Source organism: Heterocephalus glaber, unplaced genomic scaffold, assembly GCF_053883595.1.
Source record: "Heterocephalus glaber isolate CG9 unplaced genomic scaffold, H.glaber_assembly_v1.0 deba00001481, whole genome shotgun sequence".
NCBI classification, from domain to species: domain Eukaryota; kingdom Metazoa; phylum Chordata; class Mammalia; order Rodentia; family Bathyergidae; genus Heterocephalus; species Heterocephalus glaber.
This window is the reverse complement of record NW_028258317.1, coordinates 964307-991493: the sequence shown is the minus strand read 5'-3', so window position 1 is coordinate 991493 and position 27187 is coordinate 964307. Positions and strand designations below refer to the sequence as shown.

Below are 27187 nucleotides of genomic sequence, written 5' to 3'. Positions count from 1 at the left end.
GACAATTCTTTCACAAAAATTCAAAAGAAATTACCTGAAAACCTTTGAGGGCCTCATTTTTTCCCCAAATGTTCTTTGATAATCCAATCACTTCCTTCTATTGGTCTTGCTGAAAATTTCATAACATTTTTACTATGTTCTGATGCATAGTTTTTGCCTTTAGAATGCTTTTAATTACAGTATTGATTTCCTATTTTGATAATAAAACTACTTACAACAATTTTGGTTTAAAAATTCTTAATTGTTTGGGTTTTGTTTTTTAATAAATTACTCACTACTGTCTAGTATTATTGCATTGTTATCTAATAGTATGGCTTTTATAATCTATGTTTTAAAATTTATTAAATTTTTAGTTTTATTGGAATTTGAAGTTGTGTCATGTATCAGGACTTAGAGTTTAATAAGCATATCTTTATAATTAATTTTATTCATTCCACTCCACTATATATGTAATTATATTTTTGTCTTGATTTATAAGCAAGGTGAAGTTTTTCTGTTTTACAGATTTTATTATGAGTAAAAAATATTGATTTATGAAATCAACTTTTTCACCTAGGTTAAAATCTCCTTTCTAATTTAGTGCATTTTCAGTACTTCCAAATGTTGCATCTCTGCATCATTTAAAAACTGTATTTTTTTTTTTTTTTTTGGTACTGGGGATCGAACTCTGGACCTTCTGCTTGCAAGGCAGATGGCACAACCACTGAGCTAATTCCCTGGCCCTAAAAACTGTATTTTTAATTGCTGCATTCAGTGTTTTAAATAGGTAATTATAACATTAACATTGAAGACTTATATCTTCTCCAGACATATTATTATTTTCGTTTGACTTATGAGTTCTTCAGTGAGATATGTTAAAGACTTACATTATGCTAGAATTTCCTCCATATTTTCTTGTGATTTTAGTTCTACTTTTGACTTCAATATTTTGAGTCTATATGTATATATTATATATATGTATATTTTTCCCCCGGGTACTGGGAGTCAAACTCAGGACCTTGCACTTGCCAGGCAGGCGCAGTATCACTGAGCTACATCCTCAGCCCATTAAGTCTATATTTTTAAATAATTAATATGATTCTTGTATCTTCTTCATGGATTTTCCTTTATGAGTAATATTTCTCTTTTTCCCTATAAATGCTTATTACCTTGTTTTTTTCTTATATTAAAACTGCTATATCACTTTGTTTAGGTAATATTTGCTTTATATTTATTTTGACTTCTCTTTATTTTCAATACTTCTACTTTGTTCTACTTTATTTAGATGTCTTTTGTGCTTTTGTCTCTCATTTTATAGTCTAGCTTATGCCACTATCATTGACTGTGAGGTCTGATGTGTTTGGGTTAGTTTCATCAACAAGATTTTACTTGTTCTGTTAAACATGACTTTTCTTATCTTTGTCTTCTTTCTCTTCCTGTTTTTTGTTTCCTTGATTATTTTTTGGACTGATAATAGATTTTCTAGCCCTTCTTTTTCTTCTGCTGTTTTAGAAGTTTGCATTTTTAGTCTATTCTTCTAGTAGTGACCATTAATAAAGTTTGACGTGTGCATTTAATTATAGATTTTCACCCCATCTGTGTTTACTCAGTATTTCTATTATCTTACTGTTCATGGCCTAGAGCTTAGCATGTGTCAACTACCCACTAAACTTCTTCCTAAACCCTTATCTTGTAAATGTTTGTTTAAACTTAATTCTGTTTCTTTTTTAAACATACCAAAAATAATGATTTTCATGTTAATGTTCCACCATATAACAAAACTGTGATGATATCTTACCAATATCAGTGCTGATATTGTTTCTCAAAATGTCCTCTTTTGAGGGCAGGTTATTGCTTACTGAGTTTATGTATTTAATAACTGTTTTAGGAACATCTATGAAAAGAATATGCTTTCAATATGTATCTCTTTTTTTAGGTGTCTTCATTTTGACTTCTTTAAAATTATCATCTAAAATAACTATACAATTCCAGGCTAACAATTTTTTTCAGCCTTGTAAAGATATCAGTCTATTGCTTTTTGGTATCAGTTGTTTTGGCATAATCTCAAGGTCAGCCTAGTTGGCATTTTAATAAATGTAGTTGACTTTTTCTTCCTAGTAGGGCTTAAAAATTTATTTTTAATTTTCTAAGATTTAATCCACTTTATTTGGGGATTTATTTTTCTATTAATGATGCCTGTCACGCTACATTTTATGCCTCTTTAATATTCTTGAATAATGTTCACCTCTGTTTCTATGTGTTACCTTATGCATTTTTTAATAGTTACTGTATTAGAAAGTTGGCAAAAAAGAGGGAGCTCTGATACACAAGATTTCATTTTACCTGAAAATTCTGCTCTCTTCTGCAACATTTTCCTTTATTCCTCTTTTAAAAATCTCAAAAATACAATTCAGTTCGTTTAAACAGCACATCAATCATTGTGTTAATGTTGGGATTTGAAAGGGGTCTAAAAAGTGGTCCATAGCTAAAGGCTTTGAAAACTGAGTGTGGAAGAAAGACATAAACAGATCATTTTAATAGAATTGATGTGACAAGTGTTATAAGAATAATATATACAGGATGGCCTAAGGTTAAGGAAAAGGGCATTTAGTTCTGTGTAGGAAGGCAGGGGACCTGGGAGAAGACAATGCTTAAACTGGAACTTAAAGAAAGAACATTAGCTGGGCAGATATAGACCGATTAAACACTCCTACCCACCATCCCTCCCACCTGTGCAGATGAGCTTGCTTTTCATTTCACTAAAAAACATGAAGTTTGTTCAAAAAGTGGAAGTATTTTTGTGTTCAAACAACGGGCCAGTCTGTTCTAGGCACTTGATAAGACTATCACCACTTATCCTACTTCTAAAACGTTCTTGTTACTTGGCTTTGATATGCACCTTGCATTTTAACTAAAGTCATTATATAATTTATTGTTCAAGTTTAGCTCTTTTTGAAGCACAGGGGACATTTTTTAACAATTATGAGATAATAACAGGCATACCATTATTATATATTATATTTTATACATCCTATCTTATCATATAGATAGTGGGCTTTTACAAGGCAGAAACATACCTTATAATTTTTCTTTCTCTGATTTTTGGATTTTTTTTATTGACACATAATATGTGTACATATTTATGAGTAGAGTGTGGTGTCTTGATTCATATATACATTGAGTATGGATTAACTCAGGTTAATTAGCATATCCATCACCTTAAAATTCTAGTTATTTCCTTATGTTCCATACATTCAACTTCCTCTCTTTTATTTTGAGATACACAGTGCATTACCATTCATTGTATTCACCCTGCTGTGCCATAGAACACCAGAATTTATTCCTACTGTCAAACAACAACATTATACTAGCTTATCAACCTCTTCCTCTCCTCTGTCCTTCCTATTCTCTCAACTGTCTACTAGTGACTACTCTGCTCTCTACTTCTACAAGATCACTGTTTGTAGATTTTACTCATGAGTTAGATAGTTCAGTGTTTGTTTTTCTGTGGATGCCTTGTTTCTCTTACCATAACGATCTTCACATTCATCCACATTGTCCCAAATGACAAGACTTCATGCTTGCTCATGCCTAAATAGTTTTCCACTGTGCATACATACACACCATTTATTTGCTTCTAGTCCAACCCACTACCCGCTACATGGGAAGACTAAATATCTGTTGAGTAATAATAATGATAACACAGTAGTGGTGATGATAATTATGCAATAGGATAGATTTTCAAGCTCACCTAAACATAGGTTCCAGAATTTTTTCCATACAACACAGCCTTTTAGATGCCCCAAACCCCAATCCTTTTATTTTGATGGCATTCACAAGTTTCTAGAAACGTTGAAGATGGAGGTCATCTTTTAACCAACACATTTTTATCCTTCCTAACTTCTTTTTCCTGTCACACTTTTCAATCCAGGTAATTCTCAATTCTCATTTGACAGGAGAGGTGAGGGAGGCAAGAAGGCACTGTATCTATAGCCTCTCTTTCTGTTTTCTTTCTTTTTGAAAAATAAAATACACTTATTGAGATATAATTTATGCACCATGTACATTACCCATTTAAAGCGTATAATTCACAGTTGTGCATTATTTACCATAATCGATTTTAGAACACTTTCATTAAATATAGTTAGATAAAATCCTGCATCCCTTGCTAGTACTTCCTATTTCACCTATTAACTAGTTATCACCCAGACCTAGGCAAACATTAATACATTTTCTGTCTCTATAGATTCTGGACATTTGATATATATGTGGATGGCTTCTTTCACTTAGCTTATTATTTCTAAAATTTCTCCATGTTGTAGAATATATGAGATTTCACTTACTTTTATTCTTAAATATTTCTTTGTATAGATATAGTACATTTTATTTATCCAATTCATGTGACAGACACTTGAATTGTTTTCAACTTTTGCCTAGTGAATAATGCTGTTATGAACAGGGGTGTACAAGTATCTCTTTGAGTCCAAGGTTTTGATTCCTTTGAATATATATCCAGAAGTGAAAATGTTCAATCATATCATTTTTTAAAGAAATATTATATTCTTTGGTGGCAGCACCATTTTAATTCCTACCAGTAATGCACAAAGGTTTCAATTTCTTCACATCCTCTTCAACACTTATTATCTTTCTCTTTTATTATACCCATTCTACTGTGTGTGAAATGTTATTTTGTGGTCTTGATTTGCATTTCCTTAATGGCTATTGATATTGAGTCTCTTTTTATATGATTATTGGACATTTGTATATTTTCTTTGGAGAAATGCCTATTCAGATTTTTACCATTTTTTATTTGGGTTATTTTTCTTTTTATTATTGAATCTCTATTCCATTCACAGGCAGAATGTGAATTCTTTATAAATTTGATGAAACTTAAGCTTCAAAGTCTCTCATTTGGAGATCCCCTTCTTAAACTCTCAAGGGGCCCTAATAATGTATTGTTGTGAACATATAAATTTTTGAAATTTGATAAAAATTAATTTTAGACAACTGTTGAGAATTCTGTCCTTTTCCATTCTGACTTCTCTTCAGACTCACTTCCATTCATGTTAATTGGTTTTGGGGTGGCCACAGAAATTTTGTATTCACAATTATATTTTTTTTTCTTTAAAAAGGGAAGCCAAATTGTACAGTGTTGGGCCAGACATAATCTGATTCTACTTCTACTCATATAATAAATTTTAAGCCTTACTCTCCTGAAAGCCTTCTTTTTTTGACTCTCAAATGCCTCGTTTGGAAGTAGAAGCAAAGTTTTTTCCAGAAAAAACCTCTTTCCTCTTGGCAAAATTTTGCTCTGGGAAAATATAATTATCCCTCAGGTAACTGATGACTTCTGACTGCTTTAAGGAAGGGCTAGCAAACACATTCTAGAATGTTCTCCTTTGATTTGTCCTCTCCTTTCAGCTCCTGTCATCACTACTCCTCTTGAAACTGTGGATGCCTTAGTTGAAGAAGTGGCTACGTTCATGTGTGCAGTGGAATCTTATCCGCAGCCTGAGATTTCCTGGACCAGAAATAAGATTCTCATTAAGTATGTATTCTATTTTATTCTGGTAGGAGTATCTGTGGCTGCCTTGCTGTTTGTCTTTGACATAAATGAAAGTATACCTCTGGATAGTGCTACAGTTCACCTTCTAGAATATGTAAGTGCAAATTGTCTCATTTTATAAATATAAGATCTGAAATTCAGTAAATTTCAGAACACACCCCCCAGAAAAACCCCAGGGATTTACCTGACATGGGGAAGTCAAGGAAAGTTCCAAATGAGAACTTAGAAGAAACTTCAGAGTCATTATGAAATACTGTGATATTCTTAGTTTGGACATATACATATATTCCAGGACATGCTGAGAAAATAATAGGTAACAGCCTCATCTCCTGTATTTCTAATATCTCAATAAAGTGCAGTCATTTGTCAAGGAACCTGACTAGTAGACCACCTTTTCTTTTTTTTCCTGTACTAGGGATCACACTCAGGACCTTAAGCTTGCCAGGCAAGTGTGGCACCACTGAGCTACATCCCTGGCTCACCTTTTCTTTTTAAAGTTAGAAGTGACCCTCAATATGGAGTGAGATAGACTATCAAAGACATAAAATGATCATTTGGCAGATAAAGGTTATGCTGTCCTTTTCTCATTACAATAGTTATCTGATGAAAAATACTCTTTATAAAGGTCTGTAACAAAGTGAATTACAGGCTTTCTAGCAGGCAGTGTAGCTTGCATAAAGGCTAAAAGCTCTTGGTTCATTTATGCTATTTTAATAACAAAAAAAACCATAGACTGGAGAGCTTATAAACAACAGAAACATATTTGTCAAAGAGTCAGAAGATTCGTGTCTAGTAAGGGCTCACTCTTTGGTTCAGAGGTGACCATTTTTAGTGTTGTGTCCTCACATGAGAGAAGTGGCAAGAGAACTTTGGGTCTTTTTTTAAGGGGCACTAATCCCACTCATGAGGGCTCCACTCTCATGATCTAATCATCTTTCACAGGCTTTCCCTCCAAATATTATCACATTGGGGGTTAGATTTCAACATATGAATTTGGGAGGAACACAAGTGGTCTATGACAGGTGTTTAAATGGGTATTGATAGAGGGTCCATGAACTTGGATGAGAAAAATAACATCTTTATCTTCACTACCCTCTATAATAAATGTAGCATTTTCTTCCATTATACATGTTCTAATGGGGGAAATTACCCTGTATTGTGAGAAACTACCTTGTGTGCCTTCAAGGGTTCCATCAGGAAAGGTCTCCTGGAAATTCTGGAACAGGAAGACTCACAGACCAAATTAAAATATGTGAAGTATTTTTTAGTAGCTTTTGAAATCTGGATAGGTTGAGAATTTCCCAAATCTTCTTCAAATCCTGATTTATTTTTTGGCTTAGCAATTCTCCCTCAAATTATATAATAAAAGAAACCAGGCCATTGCTTCAACACTATGTTTGGAAATTTTCTCAGCTAAATATCTGAGCTAAACATGGATGAGGTTTGTTTTCCATAAAACTGCAGGATACAATTCAGCTAAGCTCTCTGCCATGGTGAACAAGGATCCCCTTTCCTTCACTTTCGAGTAACGTATTTTTCATTTCCATCTGAGCATCCACCAGTGCTTTTAACATGCGTATTCGACCACTGCCTATTCATAGTAATCTAGGTTTTCTCTGAAATGATTTAGATTTTCTCTACCATCCCTCTTTCTTCCTTTTAAGTCCTTACTAGCAGTCATTAATATGCATATTTCTACTCACAGTTTCTTCAGGAAGTCTAACCTTTTTCTATCACGCTCCTCAAAATTCTTACAGATCTACCCTTTTCTAACTGCAAAGCCACATATCCACTTTTAAATATTTGCTGCAGCAACCCCATGCTTTCAAGTATCAACATTTACATTTATTTCCTGTTGTTGCTGTAACAAATTACCACAAACTTAATGGCTTAAAGCAACTTAAATTTATTATATTATACTGCTAGACTTCATTAGTATGAAATAAATCCCACTGGACTAAAATCAAATGTTGGCAAAGCTGAGTTCAATGCAAAGGCCTTTTCCAGTTTGCAGCCTTTGGCCCCTCCCCCATTTATACAGCTAGCAATAGCCACCAGTCCAATGTCTGCCTCCGTTGTCATATCACCTTCTCTGACTCTTCTGCCTCCTTCTTCCATCTTTTAAGGATGCTTATTATTATATTGGGCCTATGGGAGTAATCTAGAATATTCCATTTTGAGATCTTAACAAGTACAAATTCTCTCTTGTCTTGTAAGGTAATTTATCCATGGGTTCTGATGATTAAGACATGGATTTAGGGGGACTGTCACATATTTGGCATAAAGAACTCTTATTTAGTTAAAAAATAACCCTCACTTTTATGTTAGTTTGATGTATGTTTCTTCTTAAATATCGTTCTTTTTATTTGTTTGTTTGTTTGTTTTCGTACCGGGGATCAAACTCTGGACCTTGCACTTGCAAGGCAGGCGGTGGCACCACTGAGCTAAAGACCCAGCCCTCAAATATTTTTCTGTTGCCCTAATTCCTTTCTCAATGGACAGTCTGCACATAATTAAATTGATAATGTATGAATAGCATATGTTTTTTTTACAATTTGAAGCTATTTCACTTATTTATGTATCACAAGTAACTATAGCTGTGCCTGGCTCTTATTAGACCCTCAGTATTTGTTTAATGAAAGAATGAATATTCAATTAATTGTTAGTTATTTCCATAAATATTTAACCCTTTCTGCTCATCACATTTATGCATAGATGTTAGCTGATTCTTCCTAGTAATTACGGGAGAAGACTGAGATCTTGATTATGATATACTTTCCTAAATAGTCTTTACACTTGGTCTTAGCAGCAGCCATTAGCTTTTGAAAGCAATTTTGAAGGACTCAGTAGTTGTTTGATTATTAGGTCCTAGCTTTATGCTACTATATCAAGTACAGCTATTCTTAAAACTCACTCAAATTTCACTTTTCTCCTGCTTCTGCATTGACAAGTCATCAATGTGATCAGTTAAGCAAAGGCAACAAATCACAAATGATGCATGAATCTGTCTTGTCCTCTGTGACCCGCAGGCTCTTTGACACCCGATACAGTATTCGGGAGAATGGACAGCTCCTCACCATCCTGAGTGTGGAAGACAGCGATGATGGTATTTACTGCTGCATAGCCAACAATGGTGTGGGAGAAGCCGCTGAGAGTTGTGGAGCCCTGCAAGTGAAGATGAGTGAGTGGCAAAGTTGATGAAAGTTGACTTGGTACAATTGGAAACAGTCAGTAGTAAATACAGCCTTCCTTCTTTATGTCTGGAGGTTTTTGTTGTTGTTGTTGTTTGTTTTTGTTTTTGTTTTGCATGTGGAACAACAGCAACAACAACAAAAACTGAGTAAGGAAATCAGATGAGTCTATTTTGCTAAATGCTGAAGACTTGATTTTGAGGATGGAATCCAATCAAGTATTTCAATACTTTGTGGTGCTACCATATTTGTAATGCTTCTCTTTTTCTCTCTAGTACTAATATTCTAGATCTTGTTTCTATGTTAAATCTTTCTACTTTCTCTTCTCTTCTTCTTTTCACCCTCTCCTGAGGAGAGTTCACTTGTCTTCATGTGAGTATCTTCCAAATGGTAAATTTTGGGAATGCTCTCATAGTGCTTGGAAAGAGCTGCTTCATGAGACTCCCAAGGACTCCTGGCCCCCATCACTACTCCAGCTTCCCTCCCTCCCCCAGGTTATCCCTCATCAAACCTTCTAAGGTTTATCAATTAAGGACTCAATGCTGGCACAGCAGTATACCTCTAGTATCCTGCTTCAACAAGAGGGCCATTTCTGATTGGCCAATACTCATGGCTCTCTCATGAATCACGTTTCTTTAATGTGGGGATCCAGGACTCAACATCAATACTCTACTCATTCTTAGTTTACTTCATATTCAGTTTCACACAAGGATTCTCCTTAGTGCTCACCTCACAGATGACCAAGACATCTATTTCACTGAGAAGACAGGAACTATTTCATTTAAACAGGCAAATACTTCATTTGGTATGCTAGGTACAACATGTGTGACTCAGCTTTACCATAGAGATCTTGTCCAGAGAACACAATTTAAAAAATAGACAAGCCCCTTTTTGACAGTTATAGGAATAACAACTCCCAACCCAGGCTTTTACTAGCAAGTAGATGATAATACAATTCATGAGGTGCCTGGGAAGAATGTGAGGTCTAGGTATTCACTAATATCAATTAGACTTATAGGCTATAGATAACAAAGCTGATATTTTCCCATAGCATACTTTAAAGCCTGTAATGTATGTTTGCCAGAGTTCAAGACAATATAAACTATAAATGATGATAAATGCCTAGATTAAAAGCCAATATGTTATGTAGAGTTTGCAAGTATCACATACAATCACCCCCTACCATTCCTTTCTTACACACTGAAGTAGAAAGGAAAAGAGAAGTCCTTTACACTCAGTGTCACAGATTGGTTCTGGCTCATGACCTGAAAGAAATAAAATGCTTCCATTTCTTATCAGTCTGTCCAACAAAGACATTCTTTTATTTTATATCTTTATGATTACTAATGGAATAAATATACTTTTTAATTATTTTATAAATCTTTGAAGTACTAAAATAACTAGCATTTTAACCTGTTAATTATTCTGTATGTTAGACTTAGTAACTTCTTTATTTGAAAATTTCCTATTATAGAATTAAAATTACCTGACATTAGCTATTTCTTCTGAATGATTAACTTGGATCTTTGATATAACAGTACACTGCACAAGTTTACTTTGCAGACTTGAGTTCCCAAGTTATGCGACAGATATATATAGATATATATAGATATATAGATATAGATATAGATATAGATATATGTGTGTGTATGTATCTGGTTTACTTTCTAGAGGATAAATTTAGCTCATTATTAAATATCAACTTTAATCATAAAATTAAGATGGAAATTATTGGGAAAGCAGGTCATAATTCAGAACAATATGGAATACTCATATTAATTTTTCGAACATGTTCATGTTTACTGGATTAATTTAAATAATGCTGACATCTTATGTTGATCAACTTTTTCAGTAACTAGCTTTTAAAATTCAGAATACTGTGGAAATTTCTGACACCTAATCTGTTTCAAAAAATTGTGTTTTGTACAAGAGGTCTTATAAAATAAAGATAACCCAAACTTTTAAAAATGATTTCTGCTTGATAGCCACTAAAAACTTGTCTTAGAATTTGATGAAATTTAAAATGTAATAGCCTAAAATTACTTTTGAAGCGACAATGTAGAGTTGAACAGAAACTTAAAACTAAGTTCAAACCAGCCATATTGTCTTCTAATTTTGCATTTTTATTTCCCTATAGAACCTAAAATAACTCGTCCTCCAATCAATGTAAAAATAATAGAGGGATTAAAAGCAGTCCTGCCATGTACTACGATGGGCAACCCCAAGCCAACTGTGTCTTGGATTAAGGGGGACAGTGCGCTCAGGGTAAGTGATTATTGTATGAAAACATATTTTAAAATTTAACACTCTTAAACAGTTACATGCTTACAGACTTTAAGTTTAAATTTTGATCATATGCATTTTAAGTAAACTTAAATATTTCTATTTATCTTTAAATTTCTATTTATCCCTAAATATTTATTCTATTTAAACTTCAATATTTCTATGAATTATAGAAATATTTCTATAATTATGCAAATTATAGGACATTTCATGAGGCTGAATTTAACTCAACTGCTTCAAGCAAAACAACATATTACAATAGTTGAATGCAGAAACATGTATAAGAATCCAGGATTTTTTTATTAGGCTAGATATTAAAGAAATTTGCAAAATTAAAATGTAAAAGTGGCACCAATCTTCTCACTAAATCCCTTTTTTTTTTGTCATGAATTATATGTGATTTGTACTAACATGGATGGGGTTTGTTACTATCATTTTTAAATGAATTAATGAATATATATTTTATGTTTATTTCTTTTAAAGTTTCCATTTTAGTTTCTAGCAAGCAAATATAGATAAATAAAAAAACAATGCCTTAAATCAAACAGACTTGGGTATGATTTTTAAGGAGTCAAGGAAGCTCTTGTGTCCTCATGAGATGAAAGAAAATGACAACATCTCTTGGGATCATTATGATGGTTAATTGGATCCTCTTGTATTCGCTTACTTAATATTTTATCTTATGCATAATAAGCACTCAATGAAAGTTAATATTTTTGTTGGCAATACTTATAATGATGACTTGATGAAAATAACAAGTGTATCCTGGACTGGATGTTTTCAAACTCATGTCCTGGTCTCTGGCAGGAAAATGCCCGCATTGCAGTTCTTGAATCTGGGAGTTTAAGGATTCATAATGTGCAAAAGGAAGATGCAGGACAATATCGATGTGTGGCAAAAAATAGCCTGGGGACAGCATATTCCAAACTGGTGAAGCTGGAAGTTGAGGGTAAGAAGCTGCATGCCTTCCTATCACAGTGTGATTGGGGACCTCACATTTACAGGGAGTGCTGTGCTTTAGCTTAAGAAAGAAATGTAGATATTCCTGGTCCCCCGGCTGTCCAGATCACAGACCATAGGTCAAGACTATGAGAACAGTGAAGAAAAGTTAAGAAAGAAAGAATTGTTCAGTATCATAACAAGTCATATTCTAGTTATTTCCCACAATCACCTGTAATTTTGATCACCATAATACTAAAGTATAATAGTATAATACTAAAATAGTTGGACTTTTGGTGCTAAAATAATAGACATTTTAGAACTTATTGCTGGCTTAGACAATTTTCTCTCATTTAGAAATTTGGAGACAACTATTTTATCTTTCTTTTAACAAAAGGTATAAAGAAAAAAGATGATCTTTTGCTGATTGTACTTTGTCATAAAAGGATGAGAAAATAAATGGACTCAAAACAACAAAAAATGATCATAGTTTTATGGATCATTTGATATGTAGCAGTTTGTCAACATAGTAGTATGTTGTCAAAGTGATTTTTTTAATCAGTTCAATGGCTCAGTGTGAAGAGTCTTCATTGAAAAATCAGAATCCAAACATTTGATCCTAAAACTGCATATTTTACTTAAAAATACACACTACCAGCATACCTATTCTGTGAGTAGACTGATTACAAAACCTTGCCATTGCTTTTTATTCCAAGGCACAGATTCAATATCTTGAGCTATCAGTTTTCTTTCTGTAAAGTGGGGGTTGTTATACTTAATGAAATAAGATATTGACAGCTTTTAGCTATGTTTGGCCCTTTTCGAACGCTCAATAAATGCTGGAATCTGTAGGAATTGCCACTTTTTTTTTCTTACCTGATTAATAAAACGTTGTACAATTGCCTACTGGAAGAAATCAGAGTTCACGCAGGAAAGGCTTCAAGGGTTCCAAGATCTTTGAGTCCATCTTACTCTCCTTTAGCCAAAATTTATCTTTTCCTGTCTCTTCTCTCATTCACTATTTTCTCTTTTATAGTTATTTTTATTTCCCAAGTTGGTCTTTGTCCTTCCTCCCACAAATTTAATGATCTCATTTCCCAAATTTGCCACAATTGACACAACATTTTATTATGTCACTACATAGATTACTCCTAAAATTTTCATTAACTCTTCAGGGGCAAAGAATGAATTTGGTGGAACTAGAGGCTGTCAGAATATAAAAATATATTTTTAGCACAGTTACTATATCTCTATTAAAGATTAGTATTAACAATTGATGTGATTTTCTTTTCAGTGAAAGCTAAATAAACAGAAACACATCTAGACACACATTCACATATATTGAATATATGCATGGGTACAGTGTTTCCTTGAAATTGGTATTACCCATTCATATAAAGTGCTGCTGAATTTTTCTTATCAAACTATCCATTAAAAGTCCTCCATATTATAATAATGACCCTTTTGCCACTGTGTTCATAGATATTAAAATAACTTGCTTTAACATTGGCTCCACCAAAATTATCGCCAATATCAGTTAGTTGGAGTCCAATTACACCGTTAGGTCCTGGCTCACCATTTAATTTTGGATCATGGCTATTCGTAAAACTGAATACTGCCTTCTTTGTTCCTAATATTTAAATGATCTTGTTCATTTCTTTCACAGTTAATAGATGCTACAGATTTTATTAAGCCATGACTGTACCGAAAACGCATAATATCATTTAAAGTTCCTCTAAGAATAGGTAAGACAATCATTTTAGCTCAGATATCTATTTCTACCCCCTCTTGTTCTTATTAAAATAGTCCAAATATGTGACATGTTTAGCAGCTGATGGTACACAATAAGTATTTAATAAATGCCATCTACAATAATTATTACTTGTAAAACATTAATATTGCAGCAAATCTGTTTCGGCACTGGACATTCTAAAAGGTTAACTTCCACTTGAAATGACAGTTAAGGAATTGCTACAATATACAACAAGGACATGTTCTCTTCAAAGGAGAGCTGATTCAAGGGTGAAATGCAATAGAGAAATAAACAGAAGAGCCCCCAAAGTACCTGCAAAGGTCTACTATCTTGGCAGTGGTAAAAATGGAATGTGTGGTTGGACCATGATCAGTTGAGGCTGATGAATGTATGTATGCACCATGTAGTGACTCTGCAAATGAGTTACACATTGGATATTTTGAGTCAGAGCTCCATAGTGCCATTTGATGCTGTCCCACACTTACTATGGGTGGGCATGCCAGGAAAAAAGAGGCCTTGCCACTGAGAGCTTCTAACAAGGACAAACATACCAGGCATGTTAACACACTGGGTATAGTGTGACTCCCAGCTGTCATAATGAACATAAAAGAAACACTATCATCCAGGGGAAATAAACTTTGCTTTCTAAATTACCATCTGCAGGTTTTTGGACCTCTGGAATGGGAACATAAGGACATTCTACTCCTCTGTCTTGTCTCAAATGATTCAACAGTGACATAGAATTCTCAGAATGTTCCAGCATGAATGTCTTTCTAAAAGGATGAGCAATGAGATGGCTAACATTTTTTAATGTGCCACTGATGCTAAATGCTTTGGTTGGATTATCTCATTTAATCATCACTAACAGTCTCTGAGAAGATCCTTTCTTGTGATAGTTTAGGAAACCGGGGAACACGGAGATTAGCAAATTACAAAAGGCCACACAGATCGTACTAAGAAATTGAGTAACACTGAATGCTTTCTATTCTATTAAAGAAAAAGAGAGTCCTGTGTGATGATGTCAAGAGGAAAGAAGGGTAAATTTGAGTCATTTGTAGGAAAATAGTTGCACCTTGAGACCATAGTGCTTAGTGAAATAAATCAGATACAGAAGCTTAACTATCACATAGTTTCTCTTATATGAGATACTCAAGTATAAATAATTCAAAGAGCAAAATATAAGATGTATAATAGGAAACAGGGAAATAGACCTTTTGCAAACAGGAAGGGAATCTAGAGATGGAGTGTGATGGGAGGGATGTGAGGGAAAAGGGAGATTAAAAGGATTAAAATATGCTAGGTACATGTACCAATTCCTCAAGATGAATGTATTCATTTTGTATTGCAAACATTTACTAATGAAAAAAGAGTAGTAGCAGAATGGAAGTGAGGTATTTTGTAAATGAAAGACAAAAAAGGAATGTAGAGAGGAGGGAGGAAGAAACAAATTTTTCAATAAATTTGACAGAGAAAGAGAGGAGTCAAAAAAGGAAGCAGTTGTTTTAAAGTATTGAAAATATTAAAGCACCAATGAGAAGATTTGAACATATATAAGATAAAGGAAACATTTAGGGGACTGTAGTGCTTAGCATCCACAAGGGATGACCCAGGGGCCAAGTGAAATGATAAACTTTATACTGAGGGTGACCACATGTCCTGGTTTTTCCAGGACAGTTCTGGCTTACACCTGTTGTCCTGGGATAATTATTAACGGAGTTACTCTTTTACTTTCAAAAGTATTCAGGCTTCCATGATAAATGATATGGTTACTCTCCTTGGCCAAGAAGAGAGGAGGTTTTTTTATTTTTTATAATAGAAAGAAAGGAGAAAATGTCCATTTACCAGCATGAATTAATAAGTTAAGTGAATATAGTTTGAGAAAGCTCTGTTCTGATGGACTCTATTTTCTCTAGGAAGTAGAAAGTAAGGTTATCTTCTGAAAATACTTTGTAAGGGGGCCAGGCAAAGGGGGTGGGGATAAAAAGAGTGGAAAGGTTTTAAATAGCTGTGAGATGGGAGAGATGACTCACAAGAGAAACTAGGATTGCAGAGGGACATCAAGGTATACTTAAGAAAAGGACTATGAATATGGAGTGGCACCAACCTGCATGGCTGCTGGGTCCCTCTCCCAGCCCATGCCAACCATGTTGCTCTGCATAAGTTCAGAAAAAGTAGAAAGTTAAATTTAAAGGCAAGACATAAAAGTCGGAGTTTTGCCAAGAAGGAAAATAGGGCAAAGGAGAATATTCCAAGAGAGATTGAATCAATGAAAGATGGGATTTTTATGTATCAAATATACCTAAGGATTAATATCCAAATATCAAATATAATAGAAATTAAACCTAGCATTAAACAGTTGTTCCAGCAATATGGAAGACAAGGTAATATGAAAGTCTTCCTACTACAAACACCTGTAAATTCTGGGTTCGCTGTGCAATTCGTATGAATAAAATGTAACTCCTCAGAAGTCAGAAATCAACAGAAGTTGAACCAACAGACCAGTAAGCTTCTAAAGTAGTTTCTTCATTGTCCAGGAGGCAATGGGAGAGATGTTCATGGTCTTAAGACCTAAAAGAGTCAGGAAACAGTCTTCAACCACATGAACCGGAGGTTATCATTGAGAACCTATGTAAATCTGAGGACCACAAAAGTGGTGAGATGAGCCAGAAAATTTCCAGGTATAGGAAAAAAGATAACACAAAGGTTTGACTGTGTTCATCTAAGTTCCAGTTGTGACAAGAGGAAATAAAAGCCTTTTATGAAAAAAAAAACCACTGAGAACACAGCGTTTGATATTAAATTGATAAGATCAGCACAGTTTTGAAATCCCCCACTGAAGAAACTAACATAAAAAAATTGGTTCTGGGCCAAAAGTTAACCACAACAAAAAAATTTTAAAATGCACTTTATCCAGTTGACGTAAGACTTTTATGGATAAAGTCGCACTGGGGGTGAGTTCACAATGTAAACTTTTTTTACCTACAGGAAGCAACCTACCTTCAGTAATAGTTAGGTGGTATAATAAACAGAAAACAGATATTACAATACAAAAAACATTAATAAAACAATGTAATAAGGATTATAAAGTAATCACTTTAAATTATTAAAGACACAAAAGAAGGAAGAAAATATATCAGGAGGAAGGAAGGCTATTCTGAAAAAGAATTAAATATAATTTTAATAAAAGAAAAATATATAATGATTGAAATTAAAATGTAATGGATGGGAATGGGGATTTAGCTCAGTGGCACCTCACCTGCCTCATAAGCGCAAGGTCCTGATTTCGATCCCCTTACCAAAAATAAATAAATAAAATAAAATAAATGAGTAATTATATATTAAAGAGATAATTCACCCATTAGAAGAGACTCTTAAGAATTTAGAATTCCATGTAGAGATTTAAAAAATGAATTTGAGTTTAAGAAATATCATTATATGATATCAATATCAGGATATGTTACAAATATCAATATCAGGATATGTTACAGAAACAGCATGGAGGAAATGACAGGCAACACCCAGACACTTGACTGAGAATTTGATAGCAGTGATGAAAACTCAAATCCTCCAGTATGAGAAGCACACCAAGTCCCAATCAGTAAAAATAAAGAGAAAATAAGAGAACAATTTTATCCAGGGACATCACAATGAAGCATAAAAAATAAAGAGATGGTATTTTGGTACTACTGGAGATTGAACTCAGGCCTTCACATTGAGCTATATCCTCAGCACTTTTTCTGTTTTATTTTGTGACCAAGGCTCATTCAGTTCCCCAGCTGGACATAAACTCGCAATCCTCCTGCCACAGCCTCCCAAAGTGCTGGGATCTCAGGCATGCACCACCTCTCCCAGCTTAAAGAGATGATCTTAAAAATGGAAGAAAAGTCATGTTACTTACAAGGGATAACAATTTGAATCACAACCATACAGCATATGTAGGGAAACCACTGCTTTCATCTATGCTTATGATTGGTGTACCCTCATAGAGGTCTTTTTGGGAAAAAAGTCAAACTTTAAAATGTATATAGATTTGTCACAACAATTTAATTTCTGATAATTATCTAAAGAAACATTTAGATAAGCATGTGTTCAAGATTATTTATTACAAAGATGTTTATAATGGTAAAAAATTAAAAAGAACTTAAATTTGCATCAATATGAGATTGACTAAATATGTGATGAAATTCCATTCAGTCATTAAAAGAATGAGATTGATCTATATACATTAACTTCTAAAAATATCCATCATATATGTGATAATATGTCTGTTTCCCATTTCTGACCCTCAGTTTCCTAATCTCTAAAATAAAAATAAAAGCACTTACATCTTTAGTTGATGTGATTATTTATTAATATGGGCACACAGTCAACACTATATAATTTTTCCTCTTTTTGTTATTTACTTCATATAGTAAGTACTTGTACTGTGCAAGGTACAGTTCTAAGTTCTTTAGGATATTAATTCATTACTCATATAATATATTCATAAATTTAAAAGTTAAATAACAGTATATGTTATATATTATATATGTATGTGTATAAAACTTAACAGGTCATCATCTCTATCTACAATTACATGGGAGGAGTTAGCTTTCATTGTACACTTTATACAGTTCTATAGATTTTGAACCTTCATAAAGAGACCTTTATAATTAGGAATAATTAATACACATGCTTATACTTAGAAAAATATTTCTTCCAAATATTATACTATTTTGAAAAATGTCATGAACCTTTCATTCATAGATGTGAGATGTTGTGTTTGCAGTTCTTTTGCTCCAGTTCTTCTCCTGGACAAAAAGGAATGGGAAACATTTTGTGCAAGACAATTGATTCCTATGTTGATTAGGTATTTGTAACACTTGACTACTGGGTGAAGAATGTTGGAAGTAGGGGTCCTGATGAACAAAACATGGAACATACCCTTACTTTACAGAAGTACATTGGTCACTTGCCCTTTGATGGGACAAAATTCCTGATTCCCACAACTTAAAGGAGGAGAGGCTTAATTTGATTCATGGTCCAGGGAATTCAGTCCATGGTAAGCTGGCTTCAAGGCACAAACATTATGATGGAAGAGCATGGTGGCAAAATCTGCTCACCTCATGGCAGCCAGAAAACAGACAGTAAAGAAGAAAGGAGCCAAAGCCAAGAAAACATCCTTTTGGGTCATGCCCCTTGTTACACACATCTTCCAAGCGGGCTCATCTCCTTAGAGGACATTTAGCTATGAATTCATCAGGGGATTAATCCACTGATGAGTATAGTGCCTCCAATAGCCAATTATCTTCCAAACAACTCCACCTCTGGACACATGAGGGATACTGGGGGATAGTCTAGCTCTAAAACTTAATAAAAAGGAATCAATCAATAAGAGTAGTTGTTGTGAGACCTGTACAAGAAATAAGTGGAGCCAACTAGATGGAGTAGGTGAAGGGAATCAGACAACAGGAGCTGCTGATAGATTCTCTACCTATTTGGAATTTATCATTTTTTTGGAAGATCCAACATGAAAATTCAGTCTGGGCTCTGATTTCTCTCTGAATATTTTCCACACTCTGTGGATGTTACTGAATTATGGCATAAAGGGAAAAGTAAAACAAAAAAACCAACATAAGTTGCCATAAAAAGTAAATCACTGCTAGTAAGATCTACTTGACATTGGAAGAGAACTCCTCATTGTTTCTCAAGTTCCATAGTCATCTGGAATGTAGAAAAGCATTGTCAGGCTTACAACTGTGGAAATGTTAACCCCTGTCTGTGGTACCTCTGGGATAATAGACTTTAGAACATGTTTCATAGCAAGATATGTCCAGGGACATCTTTTTGTCTAATATCACCTGAGAAATCTATAACATACTACATAATTCTGAGGCTTATTTTTCGTATTTTACTGTATCTGGATTGCATCACAGAATCATTGGTTTCTTGTGATTAATATTGACTAGTTTTTTGTTCTTTTGTTGTAAATTTTAATATGTCTAAAATTGAGATTTATCTCATAGATGCTGAAGGCTGTTGAAGCTGATTCATGGCTTCCACCCTTTATCTAGACTCATTCCTTATGTTTCCTAATCTAAGAATGAATATACAATGATAAAACAAAAACAAATCAACCATATTGCTTCATAAAACCTTCTCATTATAACTATAAATATTCCTTCTGCTTGTGATCATTTTTTTAAAAATTAGTTTCCCATAAAAATGAAATCATCATTTTCAGTAGGATGAATCCATGTAGTCTTTTATCCACCTCAATAAATTATGTTGACTATATATTAGATTTGTTAGGTTGAAAACAGAAGTTAAGTAACTTTTTAAAGTCTTTATAGAAGGAATTTCCTTCCAAGAGAGTCTTGCCTGCTTCCAGAATCCACTCTACATTTTACTTTAGGTATGGTGCATGCCCAAAGAATTATCTATACTGAAATAGTTTTCTCCTGATCATGGGTAAAGGCCAGGAAGACAGACACTCAGTGGTCCAGGGAAATGACAACAGAATGTACTGTTGTGAATGGTGGAGCTGGGGTTTCAAAAAGAGGTTACTATTGTGGCTTCTCTGGACAACCTCTGAAGTATAAGACTGAGTTCATTGGGCCAGGGATTTAGCTCAGTGGTTCCGGCCCCTGCCTCGCAAGTGCAAGGTCTTGAGTTTGATCCCTGGTACCAAAAAAACAAAACAAAAACAAGACTGAGTTCATGTTCTTCTTCTTAACCAGTGACATATATCCCTTTTAAAATATATTTTTAATGAATAATAATATCACAGAAAATAAATCTTTTGTGTATGATGATGTACTTTTTGTTTTTATAGCTGTCAGGGCCTTTGTTGTAAGTTTTTTAATCATTGGAAAAGACCCATTGCAATATAGAAATATTTCATTTTCCTTGTTATGTTCTTTGCCTTAACTCAATAACAGGATTTGTTTATTTGGGGCTGAATGTGGATCTCACTATACCCTGTGAATATCACATTCACATGAATCTTGTTTTGTGTATAGAAACTGTTTGAGAGAGACTCAAATTAAAATAGATGGATGTTGGAGAGTATCAAACTCCCTGTTAATTACATTTTCTATTATTACTTTTTTTGCTCTTGGAGCTTTGAGTCATTAAGAAAAAAGATTGGCCAGAAGGGAAGTTGGGACCAAGACAGGGCTATCTGTTCTTACCAGTGCGAAAAGGTCACTTGGCATCAATACAAAGCCACAGATGAGAGCCAGGGAGGGTCTGGAAGCAGAAAAAGAACGAGAACTGAGTTCTTCTACACAGAGGGTTGCTGTGGGTTTCTCTAATGCTTCTCTAATTCCTCATTTCCACAGGGCTTTTACAAGCAGCATCTTATCTCAGCATGTGGGAGAGGCACCTTGGGAGCAGGGAGGAAAGGGAAACCATGTGAAAAATTTAAATGGGCTCAATCCACTCGTCTCCATCACTTGTCAGGGGATCTGAATGCTGTCAGTACAGTTTCTTTGCAGTCTTAGGCTTTACCCCATACACTTAGGGCTGACCAAGTCCATTCAGAAACTTATTTTCTGAAGTTTTTTCCAAACATATAGAGTATGTCAAAATAAGTAGAATTCCAAGAGACCAAAATAAATTGTAATTCATATCTGTCTGTCCAGGTCTATTGCGTCCAAGAAGCAGCTATGGTAGATTTAACTACAAAAGAGCTGCTCTATTTTTTAAAGTATTAGACTTCTAGCTGTCTTCCTTCCTCAGGATCCAATGTTCTTGTTGCCTCTGCAAACATGGAAGTGATCATGTGATGTTTACACCACATTTGACTTGCTTTTTCCTTTGTTTATGCTGCAGCTCTTAATATGACAAATGCCACAGAGAGAGGTATTTGAACCCCCAACGTGTGCTGTGAGTTCAGTGATTGCAGTTTTAATAAATTTGCAGTGGTCCTGTTCCCGGCATCAGTCCTACTTGTCTGATGCCACTAACAGGTTTGATTTGCTGTCATGAATACTTTGTGTATTTTAAAACCAAACAAAAGAATAAATCATAAACCTTTGATATCCCTGGGTCTATATCATTGGGGAAATTAAATCTGCATGATTTAGTAGAGTGCATGCTCAAAAAGAAGAGTTTGACCAATTGGTTTTGACTTTAGGAGACATTATGTAGAAATATTTCATTTTCCTTGTTATGTTCTTTTACTTAAACAGTTCTTTAGGACTTTCAGGGAAGAATGCTAAAGCTGGCCTTTAGTTAAAGACCTGTCCCTAAAGTTCCTCAATGAAAGAAAAGTGATAAAAGAATTATAGCACTGAACAGATAATGCTTCAAAGGACAGTTAGACTCTCTTAAATTGTGGTGTTAACGAAAATGTACTCAAAAATAATTAAACCGTTCAGATAATGTAAACATGATACTGTTTGAAATGAAAAGTTATTATGACCTGAAATAGGCTTACTCTGATTGAAATAAATTTTATTTTTATTTTTAATAAAGACAGATATATTTAAAAGAGATGTACAGATTCAAACACAGATGCACAGAAAAAGAAAGTTCATTCTCTGTAATGAATTAATCTGTCCAACAAAAATGCATTGAACAATATTCCAGGAACTATGTAAGACAGAACCAGCCATTACTTCTTCTCTGGGCTTAATCTCACAATGTAAATGTAAAATTCCCAGGCTTGGATTCATGCAAAGATGTCATGGAAAGCTCTTAGAAATCTGTGGCAATATGGAGTTCAAATAATTTTGCATTCGGTTATTTCCTTCAGATATCAAATATATGATTTTGAGGTTTTAATTAGTATATCACTTCCATGAATAATTATCTACACATGACATGATTTTTGGAGGGAACTTGATGTGCTAGTTAATTACACAAGCTCTAGGCTCTCAAGAAAGCTACATGGGCTCAAGAATCTAGCAGTGCTGGGAAACCTATGCCACTCATGCCACAGCCAGCTGTTCGCTATCATTAAAAACTTGAAAAGGTGCACCATCGCTGGCTTCCTGAGTTAAAATCTTGGTCCCATCACTTACTATCTGTGCAACTTTCAGTAGGTTACTTAATCTCTCTCTGCATCAGTTTTCCCACCTACAAAATAGTTAATATTATTTATCTCAGGAGTTGTAGAAGGATAAACCTAGACAACATATTTATAACTCTCATGAGAGTGGCACAGATAAATCACTCAATAGTTAATAACGTTATTTCTAGGGCTGATGTAACTTCCATGCAATAGAAACAGTGATATGAAGGCAATTATAGCTCTTTTTCCAATGTGTCATCCTTCTTTCAGGTAGAAACAATAAAGTTCAATGGCAAAAGCTAAATTTTCATCTAAAATAGAATTCATTTTGATTCTATCTGAAGAGAAATCACAGACTTACTATCCAGAAAGGGCTCTCAAAATCATATGCCTGATACTTTATTTCATAGATAAGGAAACTTGAAACCAGTTAAAGGATTACTTTGCCCAAGTTAGCAAGGGAACTTGAATATCTTGATTCCTACCCCAGGACACCCTCCACTAGCCACTCTTGATTCTTTCCTTTTTAAATCTTTGTATTGTGTAAGTCAGTAGTTTGGAGAGTTCACATGCTCTAGTATTAGTTAGACCTGGGTGTTAATCCTGACTGGGTAACTTACTAGTTATGTGATGGTGGGTGATTTACTTGACCTCTGCAAGTCTATTTCCTCATTCATGAAATAACAGCATCATTACTTAGAACATGGAGTTCCTAAAATGGACTAAGATAGTATGTACAGAGTCTCATGGGAGCTCTTTGATAAGTATTTCTTGTTGCGAGTATTGTTGTCTATTGTTTACATTTTTATACAGCTAGATCACCTCTATCCAGAGATTCCTACTGGTTAGGCTTCTCAAATTTCATAACTAGAATGTCAACATTACCAACTGCTCATCTGGTTTCCAAAGAACATAAATCTATCCCCAGTCAGCAATGCTTTGTACTTGCATTCTTGGTACTTGTTAGAGATTATAACTTTGGTTTGGCACCACTGTGATGAGTGATGTAGGGAAGCTTACCTAAGGAGCTGTATGAAGCTGTATCTATGGCAAACTGGAAGGAATACCCTTCCAAAAAAAAAAAAAAGCATAATAAATTGAAAGTAACTTTAGTGATGTAACTTTAGATGTAATTACAGAAATGCATATTTACCAAAAATCTTGTTTGGAATATTGATCATTCTAATTGATCATTCTATTACTTACTGCTCCTTTGTAAATCCCAACTGAGAAATTGCCTGGGGAAAATAAATGGTATTCCATGGGAAACTGGCATTTTCTCTCCCCCTTCCTGAGTGAACACTGTGTGATTTATTTTATTTTTTGCCTTAGCTGGCATGTATCTTAGACTCCAACTTGAAGCCTAGTCATAGTATCTGTTACACTAAACTTGACCAGAAGTTGCCTTCTCTCTTATAATATCCTATTATTTCACTTAACTTATGGTCATATCATTGATTTTAACTATCTTCCCCCAAAAAAAAACTTTTAAGGAAAGTAATAGAAAAAAATTTTCTTTTTAAGAAAAGAAATAGAAAAAACTAAGTTGATATATTGGTAGAATTCTTACTCCAAGTGGCTCTCAAACATCCTTGTACATCAGAAACATCTGCAGGTCTCTTTAAAAGGCATAACCTCAGGATATATTTCCCAGAGGTTCAGATTTGGCAGGTCTCTGTTAGGGCTTTTTAGTAACATCCCCATGATGCTTCATGCAGGTGATTTATGAACCACACTTTAGGAAACATTGACTTAAAGTTTTTACTTGGAGTGTCTTTATTCCAGATGAATCATAAAAATCTAAATATAAAGTTAGACTTTCCATAAATAGGACAATATAAATGTCAGGATACCTCCAAATTTACCCATCTATGTCCCATTTAATGAGGTAACTCCTAAAGATACAGAAAACATAAGATATGTATATTAGTCAGTTTTCTGTTACTGTGAAATAATATCTGAAATAATCACCTTAAAAGAAAATAGGTTTATTTTGGTTCACAGTTTCAAATGTTTGAGTCCATGGTCTCTTGGCCCTATTGCCTTGGGTGGCATATGACATGATATAGAGAGAGTGTAACAGAAGACTATTTACTTGATGGCCAGTGAGAAAGAGAAAGATATCAGGGGTCTAACATCCCCTTCAAGGGCACACTCCCAGTGACCTTGCTTTCTCTCATTATCCCCTCTCATTAAGATTCCACCACCTCCCAACAGCACTCTGGGCTGGCAACCAATTCTTTAACACATGGGTTTTCAGGGTACATTCAAACTATAGCAACTTAGTTCATTTCTTGAAACGATTTTGAATTTAGTGAGGAAGAGATGGACATGCAAACAAGTAGTTACAATAAGTAAAGTGCAATATATTTGTAGTGATAGGAGTTTTCATAGGGTACATACCTAGGACAGAGGAGGTAGTGAGAGGTCAGGTAGTGAGAGATTCAGAGAGGTGAGGTACAACTGGGCTTTAAGATGAAGAGCTCCTCATGGTGTGGATAACAATGAGAGAGGAAAAAGAAAACAAAGGAGAAAATACATATTCATCATACATGCACAGCCTGAACCTGACTTATAACCAGGGAGTAAAATAAACGCCAGAGAGTTTGGAACATCATCTGTTAGTGGTGTCATACAGGCCACAGGAACCTGTGATTTGATTCACAGTCTCACACTGAGATTCTGTTCGATAGTATTCTTTTGGATCCTCTTTAAATGGGTAAATAATATCTATCATGTCCACATAGGAAACTATAGATTGGAGGCATGTTCCCTGTTTGGCTTCTAGAGTTCCATCTGAAGGGCCACAGAAATGTTCCCAATCCAATCCACCAAGGTGGAATATTATGGTGGTAGTAGATTAAGATTGTTATGGCTCCTCTTTCTTCTTCCTGGTAAAATTTCTAGGGGCAAAAATTAAATAAATAAATAAATAAATAAATACCTTATTTTTTATAAAATTCAGCTTTACTGTTTTCAGAGTACGGGTACCGTCCTGAGCTTAAGTGAAAAATGTCTTTAGCAGTAAGCTAAGATTTTTGATAAAAGTATCATGCTTATATAAGATTAGGAAAAATTAGGTAAATCATACATGGAAACTTCTATACTATCTTTGTAACTCTTTTGTAAATCTAAAATCATTTTAGAATAAAAATGTTTTTAAAAGGTAGACTGAGAAAGATGCATGTCCTAGTAAAACCATTTTAGCACCTTGTTCCATCAAAACTGGAAGGTGAATTTCTTTTTAAAAACTGAAAAAAGTGAACCAGACCTGAAATTCAACATTTTTTTAGCGAGTAGTTAAACTCCTAATATAGTTTCAGAACCAGTTTAACAAAAATATTCTCAATAGTGCTGTATCTGCATCTAAGACTAAAATGAAAACAAGTGTAATTCATGAAGCCCTTGTCTGATTTACTTGGTAGACATTTCTTGCTCATACTCATTAGTCACCATCCATATTTACAAGCTAGAAAAATATTATCATCTCAAAAGCCACAGAAATGTTCCAACCCAAGCCACTTTAGAGACTCATGGAGGCAGGCAGCCATTCCTTTGAGGACTTTGAGAGGAGTAGTCCCTGCCTTTGAGGATGATGCATATCTTCTCTAAAGATGAGCCACAATGGGTAAACCACCTCATGCATTGTTCTGCTTCAAAAAGAACAGAAATGTAAACAGTGGCAGCACACCAGGATCCAGTTTCTTCGCATTAGCTACCAAGAGTTAGGAAAGAGAAACCAGGTATTTATTTAAGCTTGTCATTATTATTGCCAGATTTTTTTAAGGATTTGAAAACAAAAGAAGAATTTGTTGAGAAATGAAGGTCCACAGAGCTTCCATATGATTGCCATGTCTTAGCCAACCAATTTTTCAAAACCAAGAAATTTAAAGATTAAATAAATTAAATGGACCCTTTTCATTCTTTGTAGTGCTTGTCTACTAACAGGCATCTTCCACACAATAATTTTTAAACCACAGTGCTTTATGAGATTGTCTAATTATGAGTAGATTCAACTGGCCCACACTGATTAACATCCACATTTTACTAAAATGGTCTAAAGAATGAATTTTACAGAATGATTCCTCTCTTAAATAATTCATTTTAAGCATGGAGTTAAGCACATGCTTTTAATACCTAGCAAAAGGGTACTCAACATGATCCGCATCCGGGAGGCAGCCGGCTAAAGCAGGTTGACATTTAAAAAATAAAATAAAATAAAGCTCTCTCTCTTTGAAGTCAGTCGAAGGAATGGCCTTCATGAGTCACAAAGATATCCTACAGATCAAAATAGCTCTGGAAGAAAAAAAAAAAAAAAAGAGCTAAAAGGCCTGGCTTCAAAATTTGCCTCCAGGACTTTGTAGCTGTGTGTTAGGTGCTATATTAACTTCTTTATATAAATCGTATTATTTAGTCTTCTCCATAGCTATATTAGTTGGAAGTTAATAATTATATTTTCTGGATGAAAAAACTAAAGT

The 27187-nt window shown here is 34.3% G+C and overlaps 1 protein-coding gene across 4 annotated transcripts in view; it reads left to right on the top strand.

The window, feature by feature from the left end:
• Positions 1 to 27187, top strand: part of Musk (muscle associated receptor tyrosine kinase) — a 95690-nt gene that overhangs the window by 9367 nt on the left and 59136 nt on the right. For all 4 annotated transcript variants that reach the window (XM_087183567.1, XM_087183568.1, XM_004848132.3 and 1 more), the window contains exons 2-5: positions 5401 to 5527; positions 8575 to 8726; positions 10874 to 11001; positions 11827 to 11968. In XM_087183567.1, the coding sequence (XP_087039693.1) occupies positions 5401 to 5527; positions 8575 to 8726; positions 10874 to 11001; positions 11827 to 11968 (549 nt within the window). The remainder of the gene's footprint in view (positions 1 to 5400; positions 5528 to 8574; positions 8727 to 10873; positions 11002 to 11826; positions 11969 to 27187) is intronic.